The sequence below is a fragment of the Neoarius graeffei genome, chromosome 2, assembly GCF_027579695.1.
Source record: "Neoarius graeffei isolate fNeoGra1 chromosome 2, fNeoGra1.pri, whole genome shotgun sequence".
NCBI lineage: Eukaryota > Metazoa > Chordata > Actinopteri > Siluriformes > Ariidae > Neoarius > Neoarius graeffei.
The window spans coordinates 12,730,873-12,754,325 of NC_083570.1; the positions used below are offsets into that span (position 1 = coordinate 12,730,873).

Consider the following 23,453-nt stretch of genomic DNA (forward strand, 5'->3'; position numbering starts at 1 on the left):
TGATTTCTATGATTATAAAATCAATTCGCATATTAAACACAGAATTGCCATTGTGTAATTAAAACCATAATATGTCATATGGTGGGAAATACAAGCGAGTCAGTTTTATTTCAAATTCAGCAGAAGGTAAGCTTTAGCCAATGAGAAGCCTCCATTGGGCAGCCAATCAGAAGTCTGTCTTCAAACAAAGAAAAGTCCTTTTACAATGATATTAACAGGAGCTGCCATTTCGTTTTGGGGTGCTTTGAGGGGTGGGTCCCTTGTAGCAGGACAGAGTTTAAAAATTACTGGTGGAAGTTTAGACTTCAGTGTGTATCCTGGATATCACTCAGTGCTCAAATTGTTTTATACAATAAAAGCGCTTCAATGTGACTTCTTTTATGTCAGTGTATTTTTGTCTACTTTTAAGGTCCAGATTTCCACAACATAACTCACATCATGAAGGAAAAGACCAATCACACATGATCTCTGTATTCCTCCTCCTTCTCTCTTTCTCCAATTCTTTCCCCCTCCCTTTCTCACTCCCTCTCATACATGCACAGAAGCAGGATGTGACTACTCATTTCAGAGGAAATGAAACTGAGTTCCTCTTTCAGGGTGTGAGTTCAGGAAAATGGCCGAGGCCAGTATTTCAGTAGATCAGCTTTCCGTGGATCAGTTCATGTGTCCAGTTTGTCTGGATCTACTGAAGGATCCAGTGGCGATCCCCTGTGGTCACAGTTTCTGTAAGGTGTGTATTAATGACTACTGGGATCAGGATGATAAGAGCAGAGTTTATCTCTGTCCTCAGTGCAGAGACACTTTCAGTCCAAGGCCTGTTCTACGCAGAAACAACATGCTGTCTGAAGTCGTGGAGAAACTGAAGAAGAAGACTGAAGTCCAAGCTGCTTCTCCTGCTCACTGTTGCGCTGGACCTGGAGATGTGGAGTGTGATTTCTGCACTGGGAGAAAACACAAAGCTATCAAGTCCTGTCTGACGTGTGTGGCTTCCCTTTGTGAAACTCATTTAAAACCTCATCTTGAAATTTCTGCTTTGAAAAAGCACAAGCTAATCGACACTTCTGGAAATCTACAAGAGAAGATCTGCTCTGAGCATGATAAAGTACTGGAGATCTACTGTCGTACTGACCAAAGCTTCATCTGTTATCTGTGTATGACGGATGAACACAAAAGCCACGACACCGTCTCAGTTAATGCATACAGAAGTGAAAAACAGGTGAGAAATGCAAGTCTAATTTATTCAGAGTCATTTCATACAGGGGGCGGCACGGTGGTGTAGTGGTTAGCGCTGTCGCCTCACAGCAAGAAGGTCCGGGTTCGAGCCCCATGGCCGGCGAGGGCCTTTCTGTGTGGAGTTTGCATGTTCTCCCCTTGTCCGCGTGGGTTTCCTTCGGGTGCTCCGGTTTCCCCCACAGTCCAAAGACATGCAGGTTAGGTTAACTAGTGACTCTAAATTGACCGTAGGTGTGAATGTTAGTGTGAATGGTTGTCTGTGTCTATGTGTCAGCCCTGTGATGACCTGGCGACTTGTCCAGGGTGTACCCCGCCTTTCGCCCGTAGTCAACTGGGATAGGCTCCAGCTTGCCTGCGACCCTGTAGAACAGGATAAAGCGGCTACAGATAATGAGATGAGATGAGATTTCATACAGTTTACATTTCTAATCTAAAGTGGCTGAAGGTTTTCACTCCAAGCAGAAGCTTCTTTAATCGTTTGGTCTCCGTCTTTGAACGACTGATGAGTTTGGTCAGTTCTGGCTCTGGGATTAGATTGGACGACCTCCTGCTTTACTCAGATTTAGGATGATGTTTTTATAGTAATAATGATAATGGTAAAATGAGTTTGTGGCAGCGGGGGCCAAGCAGCAGTCTGTGAATGGAGGGCGGGGTCGGGGAAAGTAAGTGGTCATTCCACCTGCTGTCAATTGTGTGTGTTTGTTTGGATGGAGCATAAAAGGAGAGAGAGAGCAGTGAAAGGGAAAGGGAGCTCTCTCCCTGACCACAATGCATGTGTGAGTGAGTGAGTAAGACAGAAAGAAAGAAAGAAAGAAAGAAAGAAAGAAAGAAAGAAAGAAAGAAAGAAAGCTAAATAAAGTGGTTTGTGTAACATCAACTCTTGCCTGCCGTGCTTCTGTGCTACACCCACATCAGGAATTGTTACAGAGTTTAAGTTAATGGTGGAGTTGTTGATGCAAAGGAACATGATGTTCTGACAATCATGTCAACTGACTCAGTTTTATTAATAATAAAATAGACATAAAGGAATAAATGTTGTTGCTGTGGCTCTAAATTGACCATGGGTGTGAATGTGAGTGTGAATGGTTGTCTGTGTCAGCCCTGCGATGACCTGGCGACTTGTCCAGGGTGTACCCTGCCTCTTGTCCATAGTCAGCTGGGATAGGCTCCAGCTTGCCTGCGACCCTGTAGAACAGGATAAGCGGCTACAGATAATGGATGGATGGATGTTGTTGCTCTTATTTGGAATGTAAACCAGTGATTCTCAATCATAGTCTTGAAATGTTAAAATACATTTGAGGGTTTAACTTCAATGAACTTTTACACTTTAATAAGGTGCTCCGTAGAACCCAAATGAACTTTAACCCTTTATCTGCAGTTAATATTCACCCACTGAGCTCATAACCTCATCATGTATAAACAGTGAAATGGATTTTATTTGTCCTCAGAGTGAGTTAAAGGAGGAGCAGATGAAATCCCAGCAGAGACTCCAGGAGAAGCAGAAGAAGGTGCAGGAGCTGAAACAGGCTGTGAACACTATAAAGGTGAGCAGAGACAGAGCTGCTCCTAGAAACACACACAACATGGACAACGAGTCATTTACAGTCCCAGTAAGAGAGGGAATGATAGATGAGCTTTAAATCTTGTGTGTGTGTGTGTGTGTGTGTGTGTGTGCGCGCGTGTGTGTGTCCCCTAACAGCTCAGTGCACAGACAGCAGTGGAGGACAGTGAGAGGATCTTTACTGAGCTGATCAGCTCCATGGAGAAAAAGTGCTCGGAGGTGACGGAGCTGATCAGAGATCAGGAGAAGGCTGAACTGAGTCGAACTGAACGACTCCTGGAGCAACTGGAGCAGGAGATTGCTGACCTTCAGAGGAGAGTCACTGAGCTGGAGCAGCTTTCACACACACACGATCACATCCATTTCCTGCAGGTAACACTCACTGTCTGATCTACAGAGCCAGCTGTTCCTCACACACTCTCTCAAACACTGCTGATTTGCTCTGATGTTATTCGTTCCTTTGGTACACTTTTTAACTTCATGATGTTTTTTCTTTCTCTCTGTAGAGTTTCCAGTCTCTCTGTGTCTCTTCTGGACGTGAGGACTCACCCAGCATCACTGTCAATCAACATCTCTCATTTGATGGAGTGAGGAAATCTCTTTCTGATCTGAAAAAGAGACTCGAGGAATTCTGCCAGGAGGAACTCAGCAGAATCCCTGAACATGGTAAGAGGATCTGTTCCTGCTGGAGTGAGGGAAGTCTTTACTCGCTCGGTGACAGAGTGATGTCGAGGTGTCAGTCTTTGTTCCTGAGCACCAAAGCACTGCACAGTTTAGAGTTTTTAACACTCACCTGATTCGAGTCTTGATGATGAACTGCTGATGTGAATGAGTTTGTGTTCGAGCTGAGAAACTCTGCACTCTGGTGCTTCAAGACTGAAGTGTGATGTCTGATCTACACACATTTCTGATCTACACACATTTCTGATCTACACACAAGTGGTGATTTACACAAATGTCTAATTTTATAGGTTTTACCATCAGACCATTTTATTTCTGTCTCCACAGTTGAAGACGTTCAGATTTTACTCTCAGAGCCAAAGAGCAGAGATGAGTTTCTGAAATGTATGTCTACACACACACACACACACACACACACACACACACACACACACACACACACACAGTGTCTCACTCTCCACATAAATCTGTGCTGTGATTAATATCTAAAATGTTCACATTTCTCATGTGTTTAGATTTCTGTGATCTGTCTCTGGATCCCAACACAGTAAATTATCACCTCATTCTGTCTAAGAAGAACAGAGTGGTGACATACAGTGAGAGAAAGCAGCCGTACTCTGATCATCCAGAGAGATTTGATTCCTACAGTCAGGTGTTGTGTAAGGAGAGAGTGTGTGGACGCTGTTACTGGGAGGTGGAGTGGAGCAGTGAGGATTATGTGTTAATATCAGTCTCATATAAACACATCAGAAGGAAAGGACGGGGTTATGAGTGTGGGTTTGGATTCAACAGTCAGTCCTGGAGTCTGTGGTGTTCTTCTTCTTCTCTCTTCTTCTATCACAACAACATTAAGACTGATGTCAGAGTTCCATCACCCTCCAGAATAGGAGTGTATGTGGATCACAGTGCAGGAACTCTGTCCTTCTACAGCGTCTCTGACACGATGAAGCTCCTCCACAGAGTCCACACCACATTCACTCAGACTCTATACGCTGGGTTTAGGTTCTACTGGGATTTTCAGGGTAAATCAGGATCTGTGAGGTTGTGCGATCCAGAAATATTATAAGTTTTTGGTGTTTTATGCTCAGTAATTTGTTGATAAAAAGAACTCCATGCACATTTCCTCATTAATCCTCAATTTTGAAAAAAAAATTGTGAACATTAAATCATATATCACAGAATTATTACCCAACCTAAACTGACTATCCGTCCACCAAAACAGTTTAATAGTTGTAACAATATTGTAATGAGACTCTTCTTAATGTGCTGTTATAAAAGTCTTGGTTTTAGCCTAAAGGGTAAATTAATTCATTTTAAGCTGAGGCACGAGAGCGAACCAATCAGTGACCTGCATGTGAGCAAATCAGACAAAGTTACGGATTATAACAAAACAAACATTTATTCCTACTAATTCACTTTTACGCCACTGTCGTAAAAACAAGTCCCACTTTGCGCTCTCCTCATGGACAGATGTGTGTATGTATTTGTTTATAAGCTGAAGCCAGTTGAACTGTAACACTGACAGAAGCTAAAGAAACATGTTGACTGACAAGGTGGAGGAATATTACAGGATTTTACACAAATATGTTGCACAGTTTTATTTATTGTGACATCAGAGATGAATACTAGTGGGTTTTTTTTTTTTTGGAGGGCTAAAGCTGAAGCCCCACCAAAATATGCCTAGAAATGCCCATGGTGCGTCAACTTCCCATTATCTGTGTTCAAAAGAATTTTAGTCCTTTGTAATGTGGTAATAATGATTTTAATGCTTTTAAAAACACCAATAAAACCTTAGAAATGTGTATGTGTAGTTCAGTAAATTAGTAATAATAATTTTCCCAATAAGCACTGCCTTTATGAATGCTGTTTCAATGTAACTGTTTAGTACAAATAATAATAATAATAATAATAATAATAATAATAATAATAATAATTATTATTATTATTATTATTATTATTATTATTATTAACAATGCTGGATATCTGACCAAAAAGCTGTACGGTAGTTAAAGGCTTTGGCCACTAGTTGGGAGTGAAACGTGTAATTCGCTTCTCACATAACTCAAATACCATGATTATGTGGAATGGAATGAATGAAGGCAACAGGTTCTTCTCCAGGTTTTCTTTCTTCATTGCCGTGTTGTTCCCCAGATGCCTTTATAAAGGATCAATATGATTAGCTGAGTCCAGGATAACTGTCTGAATAATTCACATTACATGCCCCTAACTGAGCACCAACTCCTCAGTTGCTGCTTGATTGCAAAAATGATGTTGCACTAACATTCAATTAGTTATGTTATCAGCAGTAATTATTCTGTTATTAGATTATCTCCACCACTTAGCACAGTTCTGTTTTCTTTCTCTCTCTTTTTCTTATTTCTTTTACTTTTCTCTGAAAATATCAACTGTTCAAAAATAAACTTACAGAAGTCCCACCTGCTACCAAAACAGGAATTTATACATCATAGGATTTGGAGAGTTTTCATGCACTTCCTGTCAGCCATCAGGGGGTGCTCTCAAAACTTGGGGCTCCAAGCAATTGCTGTTGCAATGCAAATGTGTGGAAATGCACATTTTTTATTTTTAATGCAATTAATTTTTATATAATATTATAAATGGCAAAACAAAAACTACAACAAAATCACTGACTTTCTGAAAGGAATTTAAAAAAAAACCCTGAGATATGATTTTGATGCTAATCTAAAATGGACTTTGGCTGATTCCACACTTTTATTTGGGCTTTTTATGAGGAGGCTGGCTACCTAATGCTTTCTTCTTGTGAAACTGAGATTAGGTGTTTCCAAAGCAATTTAGTGATAACACAATACACTAAGAAGAAATATACAGTTTATTATATAAGAACTTTCATTTTGTGACAGTGTACGTGAACGTCGATAGCAATGTTCAGTTATATAAAATTAATTCTGCTAAGAATTTAATTCTCACATATACACAGCGTCCTATATAACCAAATGGACAGGTTACTATCAATATAAAATTCGGGATGTTTTGAAACACTTCTTTACTCAGCTGAAAATCACATGGCTGTAATTTAAATGATAAATTAACACCAATATTTCCTTTAAAAAAAAACAGACCATTTGATCAATGGTCTTTAAATATTTCTCCTCAACACCTTTTAGCAATATCCTCACATGTTTTTTGCCTGTTTATTTATTTTTAACTTCAACAGTATCATGGTTGTTGGGACCAGACAAACTGGTTTGAGTATTTCAGAAACTGTTGATCTCGGCAGAAGACCATATCAGGGTTCTTTCCTGTCAGCCATGAACAAGAATCTGAGGCTACACTGAGCACAGACTCACCCAAACTGGACAGATGAACCTCACCTGATCTGATAAATCTTGATTTCTGCTCCAGATGGTTGATTCAGAATTAAGCATCAACAGGAAAAACCCAAGGACCCAACCTGCTTTGAGTTGACGCTTCAGGCTGCTGGTGGTGGTGTGGGGAATGATTTCTTGGCACATGCTGGACCCCTCAATACCAATCGAGCGTTTGAAGGCTACAGTCTATCTGTGTTTTCTTGCTGACCATCATTTTATTATTAAAATAAAATGTTTTGTGGTTAAGTGAGAGTTAAACTTGTGTTTATCATAAAACTCATCAGACCAGTCAGTAAAGAGTTTTGTACCTGCCTGTGGCAGGGTGTGCTGACATGCATAGTTACAGACAGACAGAGAGAGAGGGAGAGACTGAGACTTTTTTGGCTCTTTATTTTAATCGTTCATGTGTCATGTGTTATTTTCAAATAAATAGCATTTGTTAACTATCTACTTAAACAGATAGATAGCTAGATAGATGAATATTTAGGTAAACACACAAATACAGCATGTACTATTTAAAAAAATAAGTTGGTCTAAAAGGGAACCAGTTAAAAATTTTCCTCAAAAAATAGTTCAAATTCTATTGCAAAAATCAGTTCATCATCCAGAACAGAGCACACTGCTCCATTGAAGCACCAAGTTAGCTGGAATTTATCCAGGACTTCCATGGCTTTATAAAAATTAAAATCAACAAGGATTGTCGCATTCACTCACTTCTAAAATATCTCTGTTACTGTCATGCTCTGTTCCGGACTTCCACTCCGGAAATTATTTATCTCCCAGGTCAGCGCTAATCCGGATCTGGGACGGGAATTCCATCAAGCCTGCATTTCACTTCTTGGTTCTCTCTGCTGTGTATAAATAAGCCGTTCTCAGACCCTTGACTTTGCCAGAACGTCTTGTTTTGTTATTCTAGCCGTTTCTCTGCCTTTATTGCATTTCATGGTTTTTGCTCAAGCTATTTTTCTAGTTCATGGTTTTTGCACTTAAGGTTTTTTTCTTGTTCATGTTTTTTTTCCCTCTAGCATTTTTGTCCTTGTCTGTCTCGTGTTTTTGTCAAGTTTTTTGTCTCTTTTTACCTGGACTATTTTTGCCATTTGTTTTTGTCCCATTGTTTACCTTTTTGCCACGCCCTTTTCCCTGAATTAAAATCACCATATTTATTGGATTACTGTCTGTGTTCTTCTTGTGGATCCTTATCTCACCAGACCTCCACCATCCCTAACAGTATGTTCTGGCCAACATGGATCCAGGGGAACTCACCCGTCTGAGAACTGCCATCCAGCAGCAAGGGACTCTCCTCAGGACCCATCAGCAAGACCTCCAGCAGATCACCCAGAACCTCACCACCCTGTCCAACTCACTCAACCTCCTCACCACACAGATGCAGCACTATCAAGCCGTGCCTACCCCTGCCCAGCCGTCTCCTACTTCAGCTCCTCTCTGCGAACCCAGACTTCCAGCGCCTCAGCCCTACGATGGAGAACCAGGTACTTGCAGATCATTCCTATCTCCATGCTCTTTGATCCTAGAGCTGCAACCTCTGGCCTTCCCCACAGAACGCTCCCAGGTAGCATATACAATCACACTCCTCACCGGCAAGGCCAGAGAGTGGGGAACAGCGGTCTGGGATGCCAATGCACCCTTTTGTTCCTGTTTCAAGGATTTCTCTGAGTAGATGAGGCGAACTTTCGACCGCTCTCTGTCAGGCCGGGAGGCGGCTAGAGAGCTCATGGAGCTGCGGCAGGGGTCCCAGTCTACCTCGGACTACACCATCGAGTTCCGGACATTGGCGGCATCGTATGGTCGGAATGAGAGCACCCAGGTCGACGCATTCCTGCATGGCTTGTTCGACGCCATTAAGGATGAACTGGTATCATGGGAACTGCCGTCGGACCTTTCCAGTCTCATGGACCTTGCCAACCATATCAATGCCCGGTTCCAGAAATGGAGGAGAGAGAAGACCCGCCCCAGCTTCACCTCCTCTCCACCTCCCACCTCGTCTGTAGGACCCATGCAGGTAGACCAGGTACAGGTGTCAATGGAGGAATGAGCGTGCCGGCAGAGCACAGGGGCCTGTTTCTACTGTGGTCAGTGAGGACACATCTGCCGAGCCTGCCCGCTAAAGGGAATGAGACCACCAATAAATCGAGGTGCCCTGGTGGGCAACACTCGGAACCAGCACCCCCCTGATCGACAGTTACTCCCTGTCATCATCATCCATGACAACCAGCATCACCATCTCCAGGCCCTTGTTGACTCAGGGGCGGACAGGAACCTGATCTGCTCCGCCACCGCCAACCGTCTGGGAATTCCGCTACTCGCCCTTGACGTCCCCTCACAGTCTTGACACTCAATGGCACTGACTTGACCTTACTGCCCCACTCACCCTGAGGATTTCCAGCAACCAATCTGAAACCATCCAACTCCACGTCATGAACAACCCCCACGTACCCATCATCCTAGGATTACCCTGGTTAACGCAGCACAACCCCCACCTAAACTGGGCCGATAATACCATCCTAGGCTGGAGCCATTCCTGCCTAGCTTCCTGCCTGAACTCTGCTCTGCCTCCTGCCAAACCACCGCAGCCTTCAGCCAGTGAGTTTCCCGACCTCTCTCACATACCCCTGGAATACCTGGACTTAAGACTTGTTTTCAGCAAGACCCAAGCAGTGTCCCTCCCTCCTCACAGACCCTATGACTGTGGAATCGACCTCCTGCCTGGGACGGCGCCACCCAAAGGGCAACTCTGCTCTCTTTCTCCATTGAAAGGCAAGCCATGGAGAAGTGCATCTCCGAGTCTCTGGCAGCTGGGATCATCCGCCCTTCCTCCACCCCAGCAGGGGCAGGGTTTTTCTTCATGGAAAAGGACAAGTCACTCTGCCCCTGCATTGACTATCGAGGTCTCAATGCCATCACGGTCAAGAACCACTACCCCCTACTGCTCATGACTATGGCCTTTGAACTACTCCAGGGAGCCAAGATATTCATCAAGTTGGACTTGCGCAATACCTACCATCTTGTCAGGATCAGGGAGGGGGATGAGTGGAAGATGGCCTTTAACACCACCACTGGCCACTACGAGTACCTCATGGTCTCTTTCAGCCTTACCAACATGCCTGCAGTCTTCCAGGCACTCGTCAACAATGTCCTAAGGGACTTTCTTAACATCTTTGTTTTTGTGTACCTGGATGACATCCTAATCTTCTCTCACTCCCTGGAGGAACATCGGGGCCGCGTCTGGCAGGTCCTCCAGTGCCTGCTAGAAAACAAGCTGTTTGTCAAGGCGGAAAAGAGCGAATTCCACCAGAGCTCTGTCTTGTTTCTGGGGTTTATCATCTCCCCGGCTAGGATCCAGATGGACCCCCTCAAGCTTGAGGCAGTCGCAGACTGGCCTACCCCATCCTTGCAACAAGAGCTCCAGCGTTTCCTGGGATTCGCTAATTTCTACAGGCGCTTCATCTGCAACTTCAGCACGGTGGCCAGACCTCTCACTGCCTTGACCTTGATTAAGACCTCGTTCAAGTGGGGGGAGGAAGCAGAGAAAGCCTTCTCCATGCTCAAGCGCAAGTTCACCACAGCACCCATTCTCACCATACCCAACCTGACCAAACAGTTCATCGTGGAGGTCGATGCTTCTGAGTCCAGGGTCGGAGCCATTCTCTCCCAGAGGGCCAGCGATAACAAGGTCCACCCCTGCTCCTTCTTCACTTGCTGGCTGTTCCCTGCTGAACATAATTACGAGATCGGTGACAGAGTGTTGTTGGCCATCAAGCTAGCTTTGGAGGAGTGGAGGCACTGGCTCGAGGGGTCAGATCTCCCCTTCCTAGTCTGGACCAACCATAAAAACCTGGAGTACCTCAAGTCTGCCAAGCGTCTCAATTCCCATCAAGCCCATTGGGCTCTCTTCTTCTCCTGGTTCAATTTCACGCTCTCCTACTGCCCAGGCTCCAAGAATGGCAAACCCGACACCCTGTCCAGGATGTTCTCTTCCCACCAAGAGGAGTCCAAGCCACCCAAGACCATCCTTCCTCCATGCTGCCTGGTGGGAGCTGCCATTCTTGAGGTTGAGACACTCGTGCAGAAGGCCCTGGAGCAGGATCCCGGTGAAGGTATCTCAAGCAACATACCACCTAACCATCTGTTTGTTCCCTGTTCTGTGCAAACCCAGGTGCTGCAGTGGGGTCATGGCTCCAAGTTGGCTTGTCACCCGGGAGCTGCTCGAACCCTGGTGCTCATCCAACAGTGCTTCTGGTGGCCATCCATCAAGGAAGATGTCCAGGAGTTTGTGGCAGCCTGCGACACGTGCCTGGAACAAGACAGCCAATCGACCCCCTGCCAGCTTGCTAAGACCCCTCCCGATTCCTCATCGACCCTGGTCTCACATCACCCTGGACTTCATCACAGGACTCCCCAACTCAGGTGGCAATACATGCATCCTCACTGTCATTGACTGTTTTTCCAAGACCGTCCATTTCATTCATCTGCCCAAGCTCCCCTCAGCCAAAGAGACCACAGAACTACTCATCCACCACGTTTTCTGCCTACATGGTCTGCCTACCGACATAGTTTCTGACTGGGGTCCTCAGTTCACTGCACAGTTCTGGAGAGCCTTCTGCAAACTCATCAGGGCCACCTGTAGTCTCTCCTCAGGCTTCCACCCACAGACCAATGGCCAGGCAGAATGGGCTAACCAGGCTTTGGAGGTTGCACTCAGGTGCATGGCGTCCAGGGATGCCAGTTCTTGGACCAAGTACCTACCTTGGATCAAATATGCACATAACACTCTCCCTTTCTCTGCCACAATTCTCTCTCCATTCCAGTGCTCACTAGGGTACCAACCACCACTGTTCCCCAGCCAGGAGGAGGAGGTCGCCATACCCTCAGCCCAGATCTTCATACGCAGCTGCAGGAGGACATGGGCAATGGCCTGGAGAAGACTCGTTCGCTCCGCCCTAGCATCCGATAAGCACTGCTCTAAGGCGCCCACCTACCGGGTGGGGCAACGAGTCATTCTCTCCACATGCCACCTGCCACTCAGAATAGTCTCCTGCAAGCTGGCTCCCAGGTACCTAGGACCTTGCCTCATCAGCAAGGTAATCAATCCATGTTCCGTCAGACTGGCTTTACCACTCACCATGCGACGTGTTCACCCCACCTTTCACATATCACAGCTTAATCCCCTGGTCTCCGGTCCTTTGCTTCCTGACTCTTCACTTCCAGAACCGTCACACAAACAGAGAGAGAGAGATACACAGCTATTCCTGACCACTGAAACAAGCTCAAACATGTCCTTAAATCCTCAGTACCAAACAAGAGACAGGAGCAGGTCATTGCTGGGAGCTGAACTTTTGAAATCTTTAACCTTCTCTGACAGGCATCCAGGGTGTGACTCCATCAGCTCTTCCGCAGAAGACACCTAATAAACACACACTAACAATCCAGAACAGCACAAGACACGGTTACATAAAACCCGAGTCAATTTGAACTTTTCATTTAATTAATTAATTAATATTCACCCACTGAGCTCATAACCTTATAATGTATAAACAGCGAAATGGATTTTATTTGTCCTCAGAGGGAGTTCCAGGCAGAGCAGCACAGAATCCAGGAGAGGTTCTGATTGGTATCTGAACAGTTTTAACTCTTAGCATTTCCACCTGGGGAACTGTGTGATAACAGAGTTCAAGCTGTGATGACCTGAGTTAATGATACTGAATGCCAGTGCTGGGTAAATGAGTACATTTTGGAGCCAGCGATATATATGTGGAGAAATTTTCACAAAGATTTCAACAAATCTGAATCATGTCCATCCATCATCCGTAACCACTTATCCTGTGTAGGGTCGGGGCAAGCTGGAGTCTATCCCAGCTGACTATGGGCGAGAGGTGGGGTACACCCTGGACAAGTCACCAGTTTATCACAGTGCTGCCACATTGAGACAAACAACCATTCACACTCACATTCACACATACAATCAATTTAAAGACATCAGATATGGCCCTTTTCCACTACCCTTTTTCAGCTCGCTTCAGCTCACTTCAGCCCGACACGGCTCGCGTTTCGACTACCTCAGAGCTGCACGACTCAGCTCGCTTCAGCCCTGCTTAGCACCCAAAACTCGCACGGTTTTGGAGTGGGGCTGAAGCGAGCCAATCCGAGCCGAGTGGGGCTAGGGGCGTGAGGAGACACTCCCCTGTGCACTGATTGGTGAGGAGGAGTGTCCTCACATGCCCACACATGCCCCACGAGCCCGCTGGGATCTGTAAACACCGTAAACCAGGAAGAAGAAGAATTACGAATTACGAGAATTTCTGAAGCCTTATGCGCCTCGCCTCATCTATACGCTCTTGCCAGTATCTGTTGGCATTGTCGGTGACAACAAGCCACAGCACCAAGGCCAGCAGCACTAACGACTCCATGTCCTCCATGTTTATTGTTTACTATCCGGGTCGTGAGACTACTGCTTAAAAGGTCACTGATGTCACTGTTTGCACCGCCTAACAACATCACGTGACGTCCACCCACTTTCGCTAACTCCACCCAATGTGTCCACCCACTTCCAGCCAGCGCTGTTGTAGTCGAAATGCAACTCCAACAGCCCCACTCAGCTCGACTCAGCCCAACTCAGCACGGCACGGCTCAGCCCAACTCAGCCGTGTTGGTAGTGGAAAAGCGGCATTAGTCTAATCTGCATGTCTTTGGACTGTAGGGGAAACCGGAGGAAACCCACACAGATACAGGGAGAACATGCAAACTCCACACAGAAAGGCCACCATTGGCCACTGGGTTCGAACCCAGAACCTTCTTGCTGTGAGGCAACAGTGCTAACCACTACACCACCCTCTGAATCATGTCTGTTTATAAATTTGGGAAGTGTGTCTGTGTTTGAATACACACTGCCTTGAGTTAATGCTGTTTCTATGGAAGTGATTCAGTAGGAAAAAAAAGAATAAAAATTATTATTATTATTATTATTTGACCAAAAAACTGAGATATACAGCTCTGTAAATAATTAAGAAACCACTTAAAGTTTTTCTTCAATCAGCATCTCTGTTAATGGCAGCCATTTCATTCCGGTGTCTGTGCTGGAATTCAAACACAAACACACCTCATTTTACTTAATGAGGTACTGATTAGGTGACCACCTGAACCAAATCTTATTTAATGAGGAAAAGTATAAAAACTGCTGCTGTGGTCATCACTATCCTCTTGCAATAGGACCAGTTTGGATGGAAAAATAGAGCAAGTAGTACCTTAAATTTAATTGGAATACAAAAATATATTTTCTTCATGCCCAAAGAGTTAAAAAGAAAAGTCCTGAGTGAGAAAACGAAAGGTTCAAGTCTGGCTTTACGTAATTGTAGAGTGATACAGTGAGCATCAGGTTGCTTCCATCCTAAAAATTTCACATACGGCAGTTCATAAGAACAAGGTCAAGCAGCAGACACTGGGGATGACAAAATTACAGACTGGCAGAGGGTGAAAACGGCTCTCCACTGGATGATCATCAACTCCGTTGAATGTCACTCAACAACCATAGGATGACATCAAGTGATTGAGAAAAAGAATAGCAAATAGCACCTTGGGTTACGTGCATGGCAAGGATGGTTCGAAACAGGTTCCTGCAGTTGAAGTCATGCAAAGCTAGAAAAAAAGCTCTTCATCAATGAGAAGCAAAGATGATCCAGGCTAAGGTTTGTGGAACACCATTAGGATCAGAGTATAGAGGACTGGAGTAAGGTCATTTTCTCTGATGTGTCCAATTTTCAGCTTTTCCCATCACCTGGTCGCCTAATAGTGAGACAGAGATCTGGAGAGGCCTACAAGCCACAGTGTCTCGCACTCAGTGTGAAATTTGGTGGAGGATCGGTGATGATCTGGAGGCGCTTCAGCAAGGATGGAATGGGGCAGATTTTTCTTTCTGAAGGACACATGAATCAAGCCATGTACAAGGTTATCCTGGAAGAAAACTTGCTTCCTTCTGCTCTGACAGTGTTCCCGAACTCTGAGGATTGAGTTTTCCAGCAGGACAATGCTACATGCCACACAGCCACGTCAATCAAGGTGTGGATGGAGGACCAAAAGATTAAGACCCTGTCATGGCCAGTCCAATCTCCAAATCTGAACCCCACTGAAAACCTCTGGAATGTGATCAAGAGGAAGATGGATGGTCACGAGCCATCAAGCAAAGCTGAGCTGAATGATTTTTTGTGCCAGGAGTGGCATAAAGTTACCCAAGAGCACCGTGAAAGACTGATGGAGAGCATGACAAGACGCATGAAAACTAATTAAACATCAGGGTTATTCCACCAAATACTGATTTCTGAACTCAACCTAAGTTCAAACATTAGTGTTATGTTGTTTAAAATGGAATATAATCTTGATTTCTATGCATTGTTCAAGGTCTGAAAACACTTCACCTTTTTGTTAATTTGACTAGTTGTTATTTTCAGCAATTAAATGCTCTAAGTGACAATATTTTTCTGTGGAATTTGAAGGAAATGTTGTCAGTAGTTTATGGAATAAAATAAAAATGTTCATGTTCCTCAAACAAATAACTACAAAAAGTAATACCAGAGAAACTGATCATTTTGCAGTGGTCTCTTAATATTTTCCAGAGCTGTAGATCACATACATACACAGGCTAGATTATGCCCCACCCCTCCAAAAAGGCCCACAAAAAATTTGGAACAAATTGGCGGCTAGGGGGCGCTATAACTAGGAAAAATGACTTTTGGCTCAGACATAGGCGGTTTTAAACGGGGGCCAGGGGGGGCCAGTGCCCCTGTAAAATTGCTCCTGGCCCCTGTTGTGGCCCCTGTGCTGAACAGGTAACAAGATTTATTAATTTTGACGTGCGCTGGCTCGAAGATCGGAACTGACATGACGGAGTGTTCTACACGGACTCCTTAAAGCACTACACGCACACTGTTACCTGCAGCAGAAAGATCAGCAGCAGCGCGAATTGTAAACTTCGGACACAGATAACAGCTGCAGCCCTGCAAGAACTAGGCTACTGCGAAGAGGCGAAGGTAAGGAAAATTATTCAATTTCGTAACGTCAGTGTTTACACATATCCGTGTTTTACTGTTGTTGTTCACTACAATAATAAATCCTTTTTATTGCGCTTTCTTAAAAGTGCGTTGCACAGCAATAAGTAGCCTAACTTAATATTTTTGGGAAATGGGTAAAATAACCGACAGTGTTTAACCTTCTTGTAAAACTTTAATGGCCTTTTGATATGTAGAGGCTACATTCCTCTCCGTTTACTTTTTAGTATAGACCTACTGTAGGCTGTCATCATGAAAAGGAGCAAGAAGGACATTGTCCTTTTTTGCCCCTGTTGGCAAAAAGCAACATAGAGAGAGTAAGGAAGATGAAGATTATGAAAGAGGAGAGAGAGCCAGAGGTGGAGAGAGAGCCAGAGGTGGTGGTTGGAGAGGTGGAAAGTGAGGCATCTGAAAGGCAATCTGAGAGTGAGGATGAAGACATTCAGGATCAGATTGAGGGACAGAATGAGGGACAACCCAACAAGTCATTGGGACAACCAGATTCACCATGCATATCAAGTACAGCACAGGTTTGTGATGTTGAACAAATGTATGTGTGTGAGCAGTGTCGACCTACAATTCATATAGCCTACCCTGAAAGTGTGAAGTCTGAATAATAATTAATAAATATAAAATACAAATAATAGATATAATAATAAATGAATAATGATAAATAAGTGTTGTTCTCAGTTGCACTCTCATATTTACTGTATTCATCTTTCTCCAGATATCAGCAAGTGCTTGGACAACACTCCAGTGCAGCCACGTCTGAAGAAAAGGTTCATTGTATGCAAAAATAGAAATCTTATTTTACAAAAAAGAGAAACATGGTTTTAAGATTTACTGAGCACAATTTATTTTATGTTTAGGCTATTGAGACAGAATGTTTATCTCATTGTATTTATGCTCAATGTATTTTGTTTTGGTTTTAAATAAACTAAACAAAACATTTTGAACGCCTAAATATTGCCATGTTTTGCTCATATGTGCCCCCCTGAAAAAACACTGGCCCCACCTCGGCCCCCCTAGTAATTTTGGTCTAGAACCGCCAGTGGGCTCAGATCTCATGATGCGTTTTGGGTAGAAACAAAATTCCACTATCTCTGGAATCCTTGGGTCAAGACGAATCCATCGCACCCTATGACGTCATATTCTGCCTTGAGGATTTTCCGCCATTTTGAATTTTGTTAAAATCAATGAAATTCTATGGCAACCTATAGAACCGTCTGATGAGAGGTTGTGAAATTTGGCACACTGATTCTAGGCTGCCTCAAGGTTCTTGTCAGCAAATTTCAACTCAACAGCTCAAACTCTCTAGCGCCACCAACAGGTCAAAGTTGGAAGTACATTTCTGCTTGTTACTTTTGAACCGTGCGTCTGATCGTCAAAATCTTAGTATCGCTGGAATCCTTCAGTCAAAACGAATCCAACGCACCCTATGGCATCATATTCCACCTGGTAGATTTTCCGCCATTTTGAATTTTGTTAAAATGAATTAAATTGCTACTCCTCCCTCAATTTTGGACCATTTTTTCCCAAACTCACTGCATAACATCTTTGGAGTAAGCCACACAAAATTTATCCAAGGGATTTTTGATTTTCATAATCGTTTGGCTGCAGCAGCCAATCAAATTTGGCTGCGAAGACACAAAACAGGATGTGAGCTCATATCTCAGCTGCCCTTTGATGTATCTTAATTAAACTTGATGACATTATGCCACACCCCTCCAAAAGCGTCCACAAAAAATTTGGAACAAATTGGCTAATGGGGGCGCTATAACTAGTAAAAATGCGTTTTGGCTCATATCTCATTATTTGTTTAGAGTAGGAACAAAATTCCAGTATCTTTGGAATTGTTTTGCCAGGCCAAATCCAACGCACCCTATGAAGTCATATTTCGCTTTGTAAATTTTCCGCCATTTTTGATTTTATTGAAATCAATAAAAATGTTACTCCTCCCTCAATTTTTGACCAATTTTTCCCAGACTTGGTGCCTAGCATCATTGGACCAAGCCGCACAAAAGTTATGCTCAGTGTTTTGAAAATTTAAAATTGTTTGGCCGCAGCAGCCAATGAAACGCAGAAGATGCCAAACAGGAAGTGAGCTCATATCTCGGCAGCCCTTTGACGTTTCTTAACCAAACTTGGTGGGATTATGCCCCACCCCTCCAAAAGGGCCCATACCAAATTTTGTGCACATTGGCCATTAGGGGGCGCTATAACTATACAAAATGTGTTTTGGCTCATATGCCATTGAGCTCATATCTCATATCTCAGACTTTTAGCACACACACACACACACACACACACACACACACACACACACACACCTAGTACACTTGAAGTAATTTCAGCCATCACAGTCAATCGAATTTGATGGTGAAGCCGCTGAACAGCAAATGACCTTGTATCTCAGTCAAATGATGGTATATCGACCTGAAACTTCTTGTGGGTGCTCGTGACCATCCGTCTGGCCCAAATGCATTCTGCTAGCCTGACGAATAGGCTCATATTCTGCTTGGCCCCAACATTGCTGCTTGCAGCTATATTTTATTCAGTCATTTCATACAGTTTACATTTCTAATCTAAAGTGGCTGAAGGTTTTCACTCCAAGCAGAAGCCACACCTTATTTCACTTCTTTAATCATTTGGCCTCCGTCTTTAAAAGACTGATGAGTTTGATCAGTTCTGGCTCTGGGATTAGATTGGACGACCTCCTGCTTTATTCAGATTTAGGATGATATTTTTATCGTAATAATGATAATAATGTTGAAATGAGTTTAAGTTAATGGTGGAGTTGTTGATGCAAAGCAACATGATATTCTGACAATCATGTCAACGGACTCAGTTTTATTCATAATAAAAAACACATCAAGGAATAAATGTTGTTGCTGTTATTTGTTATGTAACCCAGTGGTTCTCACTCATAGTCCTGAAATACTAAAATACATTTGAGTGTTTAACTTCAATGAACTTTAAAACCCCCAACATCCAGCCTTTTACACTTTAATAAGGTGCTCCGTAGAACCCGAGTGAACTTTAACCCTTTATCTGCAGGTAAAATTCACCCACTGAGCTCATAACCTCATCATGTATAAACAGTGAAATGGATTTTAATTGTCCTCAGAGTGAGTTAAAGGAGGAGCAGATGAAATCCCAGCAGAGAATCCAGGAGAAGCGAAGGTGCAGGAGCTGAAACAGGCTGTGAACACAATAAAGGTGAGCAGTGAGCAGAGACAGAGCTGCTCCTAGAAACACACACAACATGGACGAGTCATTTACAGTCCCAGAGGTGGAGTGGAGCAGTGAGGGATATGTGTTCATATCAGTCTCATATAAAGACATCAGAAGGAAAGCACAGGGTAATGAGTGTGGGTTTGGACGCAACAATCAGTCCTGGAGTTTGCAGTGTTCTTCTTCGTCCCTCTTTTTCTATCACAACAACATTAAGACTGATGTCAGAGTTCCATCCCCCTCCAGAATAGGAGTGTATGTGGATCACAGTGCAGGAACTCTGTCCTTCTACAGCGTCTCTGACACGATGAAGCTCCTCCACAGAGTCCACACCACATTCACTCAGACTCTATACGCTGGGTTCTGGCTCTACTGGTGTAAATCAGGGTCAACTATGAGGTTGTGTTATTGACACAAGCTGCAATTGTCTTCACTGGTGCAACATACACCGATATTGCTGACTGGGTAGGACTTCTCAACCTGCAGTTGCCCCACAAATCATGGTACAATGTGATCCAAAACACTTACCTGCTCCCAGCAATTGAACAAGCATACATAACACAGGAGGACATCATCAAAGCAAGACTAATCTGCCAATTAGAGGATGGTGAGGGAGTGCAGCTATGTGGTGATGGCAGAAGTGACAGCCCCGGGCATTCCAGCAAATACAACACATACTCTTTCATGGATGACTCAACGAAGCGGATTGTGGTGTTTGAGCTGATGCAGGTAAGACTGTGAATTATCACAAAACCATGGTCAGTTCTGCAACACCTGTCATACAACTCTGTAACCAACGGATAAATTAAATTTCAGATTCCCTCATCCATACATTTGTGCTCCACAGGTGTCCCAGGCCTCAAGTTCTGCTGCGATGGAACCATTGGGTTTCAGGAAAGGACTGGACAACATCCTGAATGAGGGCATCGATGTAACAGTGGTCACCAATGACCGGCATCCCTCCATCTGAAAAATTATGAGAGAGGAGTATCCTAACATCATTCATCAATTTGACCCATGGCATGTAGCAAAAGGTTAGTTTTCTGTTAGTCTATATCTACTATCTATTATTGTCTTGTAATTATGTTTTAACAGTGTTTCCTTGAGGAATGTAGTAGGCTGCAGAATGTGTGTGGTGCACTCTCAATGATTTTTTTTTTCAATTTCATTGAGGGCGGCACGGTGGTGTAGTGGTTAGCGCTGTCGCCTCACAGCAAGAAGGTCCTGGGTTCGAGCCCCGGGGCTGGCGAGGGCCTTTCTGTGCGGAGTTTGCATGTTCTCCCCGTGTCCGCGTGGGTTTCCTCCGGGTGCTCCGGTTTCCCCCACAGTCCAAAGACATGCAGGTTAGGTTAACTGGTGACTCTAAATTGACCGTAGGTGTGAATGTGAGTGTGAATGGTTGTCTGTGTCTATGTGTCAGCCCTGTGATGACCTGGCGACTTGTCCAGGGTGTACCCCGCCTTTCGCCCGTAGTCAGCTGGGATAGGCTCCAGCTTGCCTGCGACCCTGTAGAAGGATAAAGCGGCTAGAGATAATGAGATGAGATGAGATGAGATTTCATTGAGATGTCTTTTTTAGCAAAAGATTACACAAATGACAAATGTCAGACAGACTGAAATGATGCTGAAACATCAGTATGCATCACATGTGGTCGAAAAGGGGGGGCACTCCAGTCAATGTAATGAAAAGAGAAACACTGAAAGAAATACAGTGGTGCTTGAAAGTTTGTGAACCCTTTAGAATTTTCTATATTTCTGCATAAATATGACCTAAAACATCATCAGATTGTCACCCAAGTCCTAAAAGTAGATAAAGAGAACCCAGTTAAACAAATGAGACAAAAATATTATATTTGTTTATTTATTTATTGAGGAAAATGATCCAATATTACATATCTGTGAGTGGCAAAAGTATGTGAACCTTTGCTTTCACTATCTGGTGTGACCCCATTGTGCAGCAATAACTGCAGCTAAAGGTTTCTGGTAACTGTTGATCAGTCCTGCACACCGGCTTGGAGGAATTTTAGCCCATTCATCTGTACAGAACAGGTTCAACTTTGGGATGTTGGTGGGTTTCCTCACATGAACTGCTCGCTTCAGGTCCTTCCACAACATTTCAATTGGATTAAGGTCAGGACTTTGACTTGGCCATTCCAAAACATTAACTTTATTCTTCTTTAACCATTCTTTGGTAGAACGACTTGTGTGCTTAGGGTCGTTGTCTTGCTACATGACCCATCTTCTCTTGAGATTCAGTTCATGGACAGATGTCCTGACATTTTCCTTTAGAATTCACTGATATAATTCAGAATTCATTGTTCCATCAATGATGGCAAGCCGTCCTGGCCCAGATGCAGCAAAACAGGCCCAAACCATGATACTACCATCACCATGTTTCACAGATGGGATAAGGTTCTTATGCTGGAATGCAGTGTTTTCCTTTCTCCAAACATGACGCTTCTCATTTAAACCAAAAAGTTCTATTTTGATCTCATCCGTCCACAAAACATTTTTCCAATAGCCTTCTGGCTTGTCCACGTGATCTTTAGCAAACTGCAGATGAGCAGCAATATTCTTTTTGGAGAGCAGTGGCTTTCTCCTTGCAACCCTGCCATGCACACCATTGTTGTTCAATGTTCTCCTGATGGTGGACTCATGAACATGAACATTAACCAATGTGAGAGAGGCTTTCAGTTGCTTAGAAGTTACCCTGGGGTCCTTTGTGGCCTCGCCGACTATTACACACCTTGCTCTTGGAGTGATCTTTGTTGGTTGACCACTCCTGGGGAGGGTAACAGTGGTCTTGAATTTCCTCCATTTGTACACAATCTGTCTGACTGTGGATTGGTGGAGTCCAAACTCTTTAGAGATGGTTTTGTAACCTTTTCCAGCCTGATGAGCATCAACAACACTTTTTCTGAGATCCTCAGAAATCTCCTTTGTTTGTGCCATGATACACTTCCACAAACGTGTTGAGAAAATCAGACTTTGACAGATTCCTGTTCTTTAAATAAAACAGCGTGCCCACTCACACCTGATTGTCATCCCATTGATTGAAAACACCTGACTCTAATTTCACCTTCAAATTAACTGCTAATCCTAGAGGTTCACATACTTTTGCCACTCACAGATATGTAATATCGGATCATTTTCCTCAATAAATAAATGACCAAGTATAATATTTTTGTCTCATTTGTTTAACTGGGTTCTCTTTATCTACTTTTAGGATTTGTGTGAAAATCTGATGATGTTTTCGGTCATATTTATGCAAGAATATAGAACATTCTAAAGGGTTCACAAACTTTCAAGCACCACTGTAGGTGCACATCCATATTTCTATCATTTGATTTTATGTAACTGTCCAGGATTTAAAAAGAAAATGGTAGCGACATCCAACAGGAGGGAGTACAAAGATCTTGCTCCTTGGGTCCGGAGTGTCGCCAACCACATGTGGTGGAGCTGTTGCACCTGCAAAGGAAATCCAAAGGTAACAAGCATACAGACACACCTGTATTGACATTCCAGTTAGACGCGGATGTAATGCACGGCAACCCTTTGCTGTTGCACATGGAACGCTACTGTGTTGTACTTCAGATGGTTCAAAAATTGCCTCTGCTCTTATGTTGTCAGGAGCTGCTCAGGCGATGGATTTCTCTCCTACACCACATTACTGGGGTCCACCGCTGGGAAGACAATGGCATGGAATACAGATGTTTCCACAAAGAGTTGTCTGCACAGCAACAAATGGCCCTTTTCCACTACCCTTTTTCAGCTCACTTCAGCTCGCTTCAGCTCACTTTAGCCCGACACGGCTCGCGTTTTGACTATCTAAGAACAGCACGACTCAGCTCGCTTCAGCCCTGCTCAGCACCCAAAACTCGCACGGTTTTGGAGTGGGGCTGAAGCGAGGCAAACCGAGCCGAGTGGGGCTAGGGGCGTGAGCAGACACTCCCCTGTGCACTGATTGGTGAGGAGGAGTGTCCTCACATGCCCACACACGCCCCGCGAGCACGCTGGGATCTGTAAACACCGTAAACCCGGAAGAAGAAGAATTACGAATTACGAGAATTTCTGAAGCCTTATGCGCCTCGCCTCATCTATACGCTCTTGCCAGTATCTGTTGCCATTGTCGGTGACAACAAGCCACAGCACCAAGACCAGCAACACTAACGACTCCATGTCCTCCATGTTTATTGTTTACTATCCGGGTCGTGAGACTACCGCTTAAAAGATCACTGATGTCACTGTTTGCGCCGCCTAACGACATCACGTGACATCCACCCACTTTCGCTAACTCCACCCAATGTGTCCACCCACTTCCAGCCAGCACAGTTCAGCGTGG

General features: G+C 44.0%; 1 protein-coding gene and 1 long non-coding RNA gene across 2 annotated transcripts; both read left to right on the forward strand.

Annotated features, from left to right (window-relative positions):
• The first annotated feature begins 548 nt into the window (after nt 1-548).
• Nucleotides 549-5,250, forward strand: LOC132881007 (tripartite motif-containing protein 16-like). Its single transcript, XM_060913825.1, has 6 exons — nt 549-1,216; nt 2,682-2,777; nt 2,933-3,166; nt 3,301-3,460; nt 3,803-3,859; nt 3,991-5,250. Exons 1-6 carry the CDS (start codon nt 614-616, stop codon nt 4,539-4,541), a joined length of 1,701 nt encoding a protein of 566 aa, XP_060769808.1. The 5' UTR covers nt 549-613; the 3' UTR covers nt 4,542-5,250.
• Nucleotides 5,251-16,211: 10,961 nt separating this feature from the next.
• On the forward strand, nt 16,212-16,842 carry LOC132881071 (uncharacterized). The gene is made up of 2 exons (XR_009654004.1): nt 16,212-16,408; nt 16,606-16,842. It is a non-coding gene; the product is annotated as an uncharacterized LOC132881071 (long non-coding RNA).
• Nucleotides 16,843-23,453: the final 6,611 nt, after the last annotated feature.

Coding starts and splice junctions, on each gene's coding strand:
- LOC132881007 (XM_060913825.1), top strand. CDS start 614: ATGGCCGAGGCCAGTATTTCAGTAGATCAGCTTTCCGTGGATCAGTTC. Junction 3,167..3,300: donor ATCACATCCATTTCCTGCAG/GTAACACTCACT, acceptor TTCTCTCTGTAG/AGTTTCCAGTCTCTCTGTGT. Junction 3,461..3,802: donor CAGCAGAATCCCTGAACATG/GTAAGAGGATCT, acceptor CTGTCTCCACAG/TTGAAGACGTTCAGATTTTA.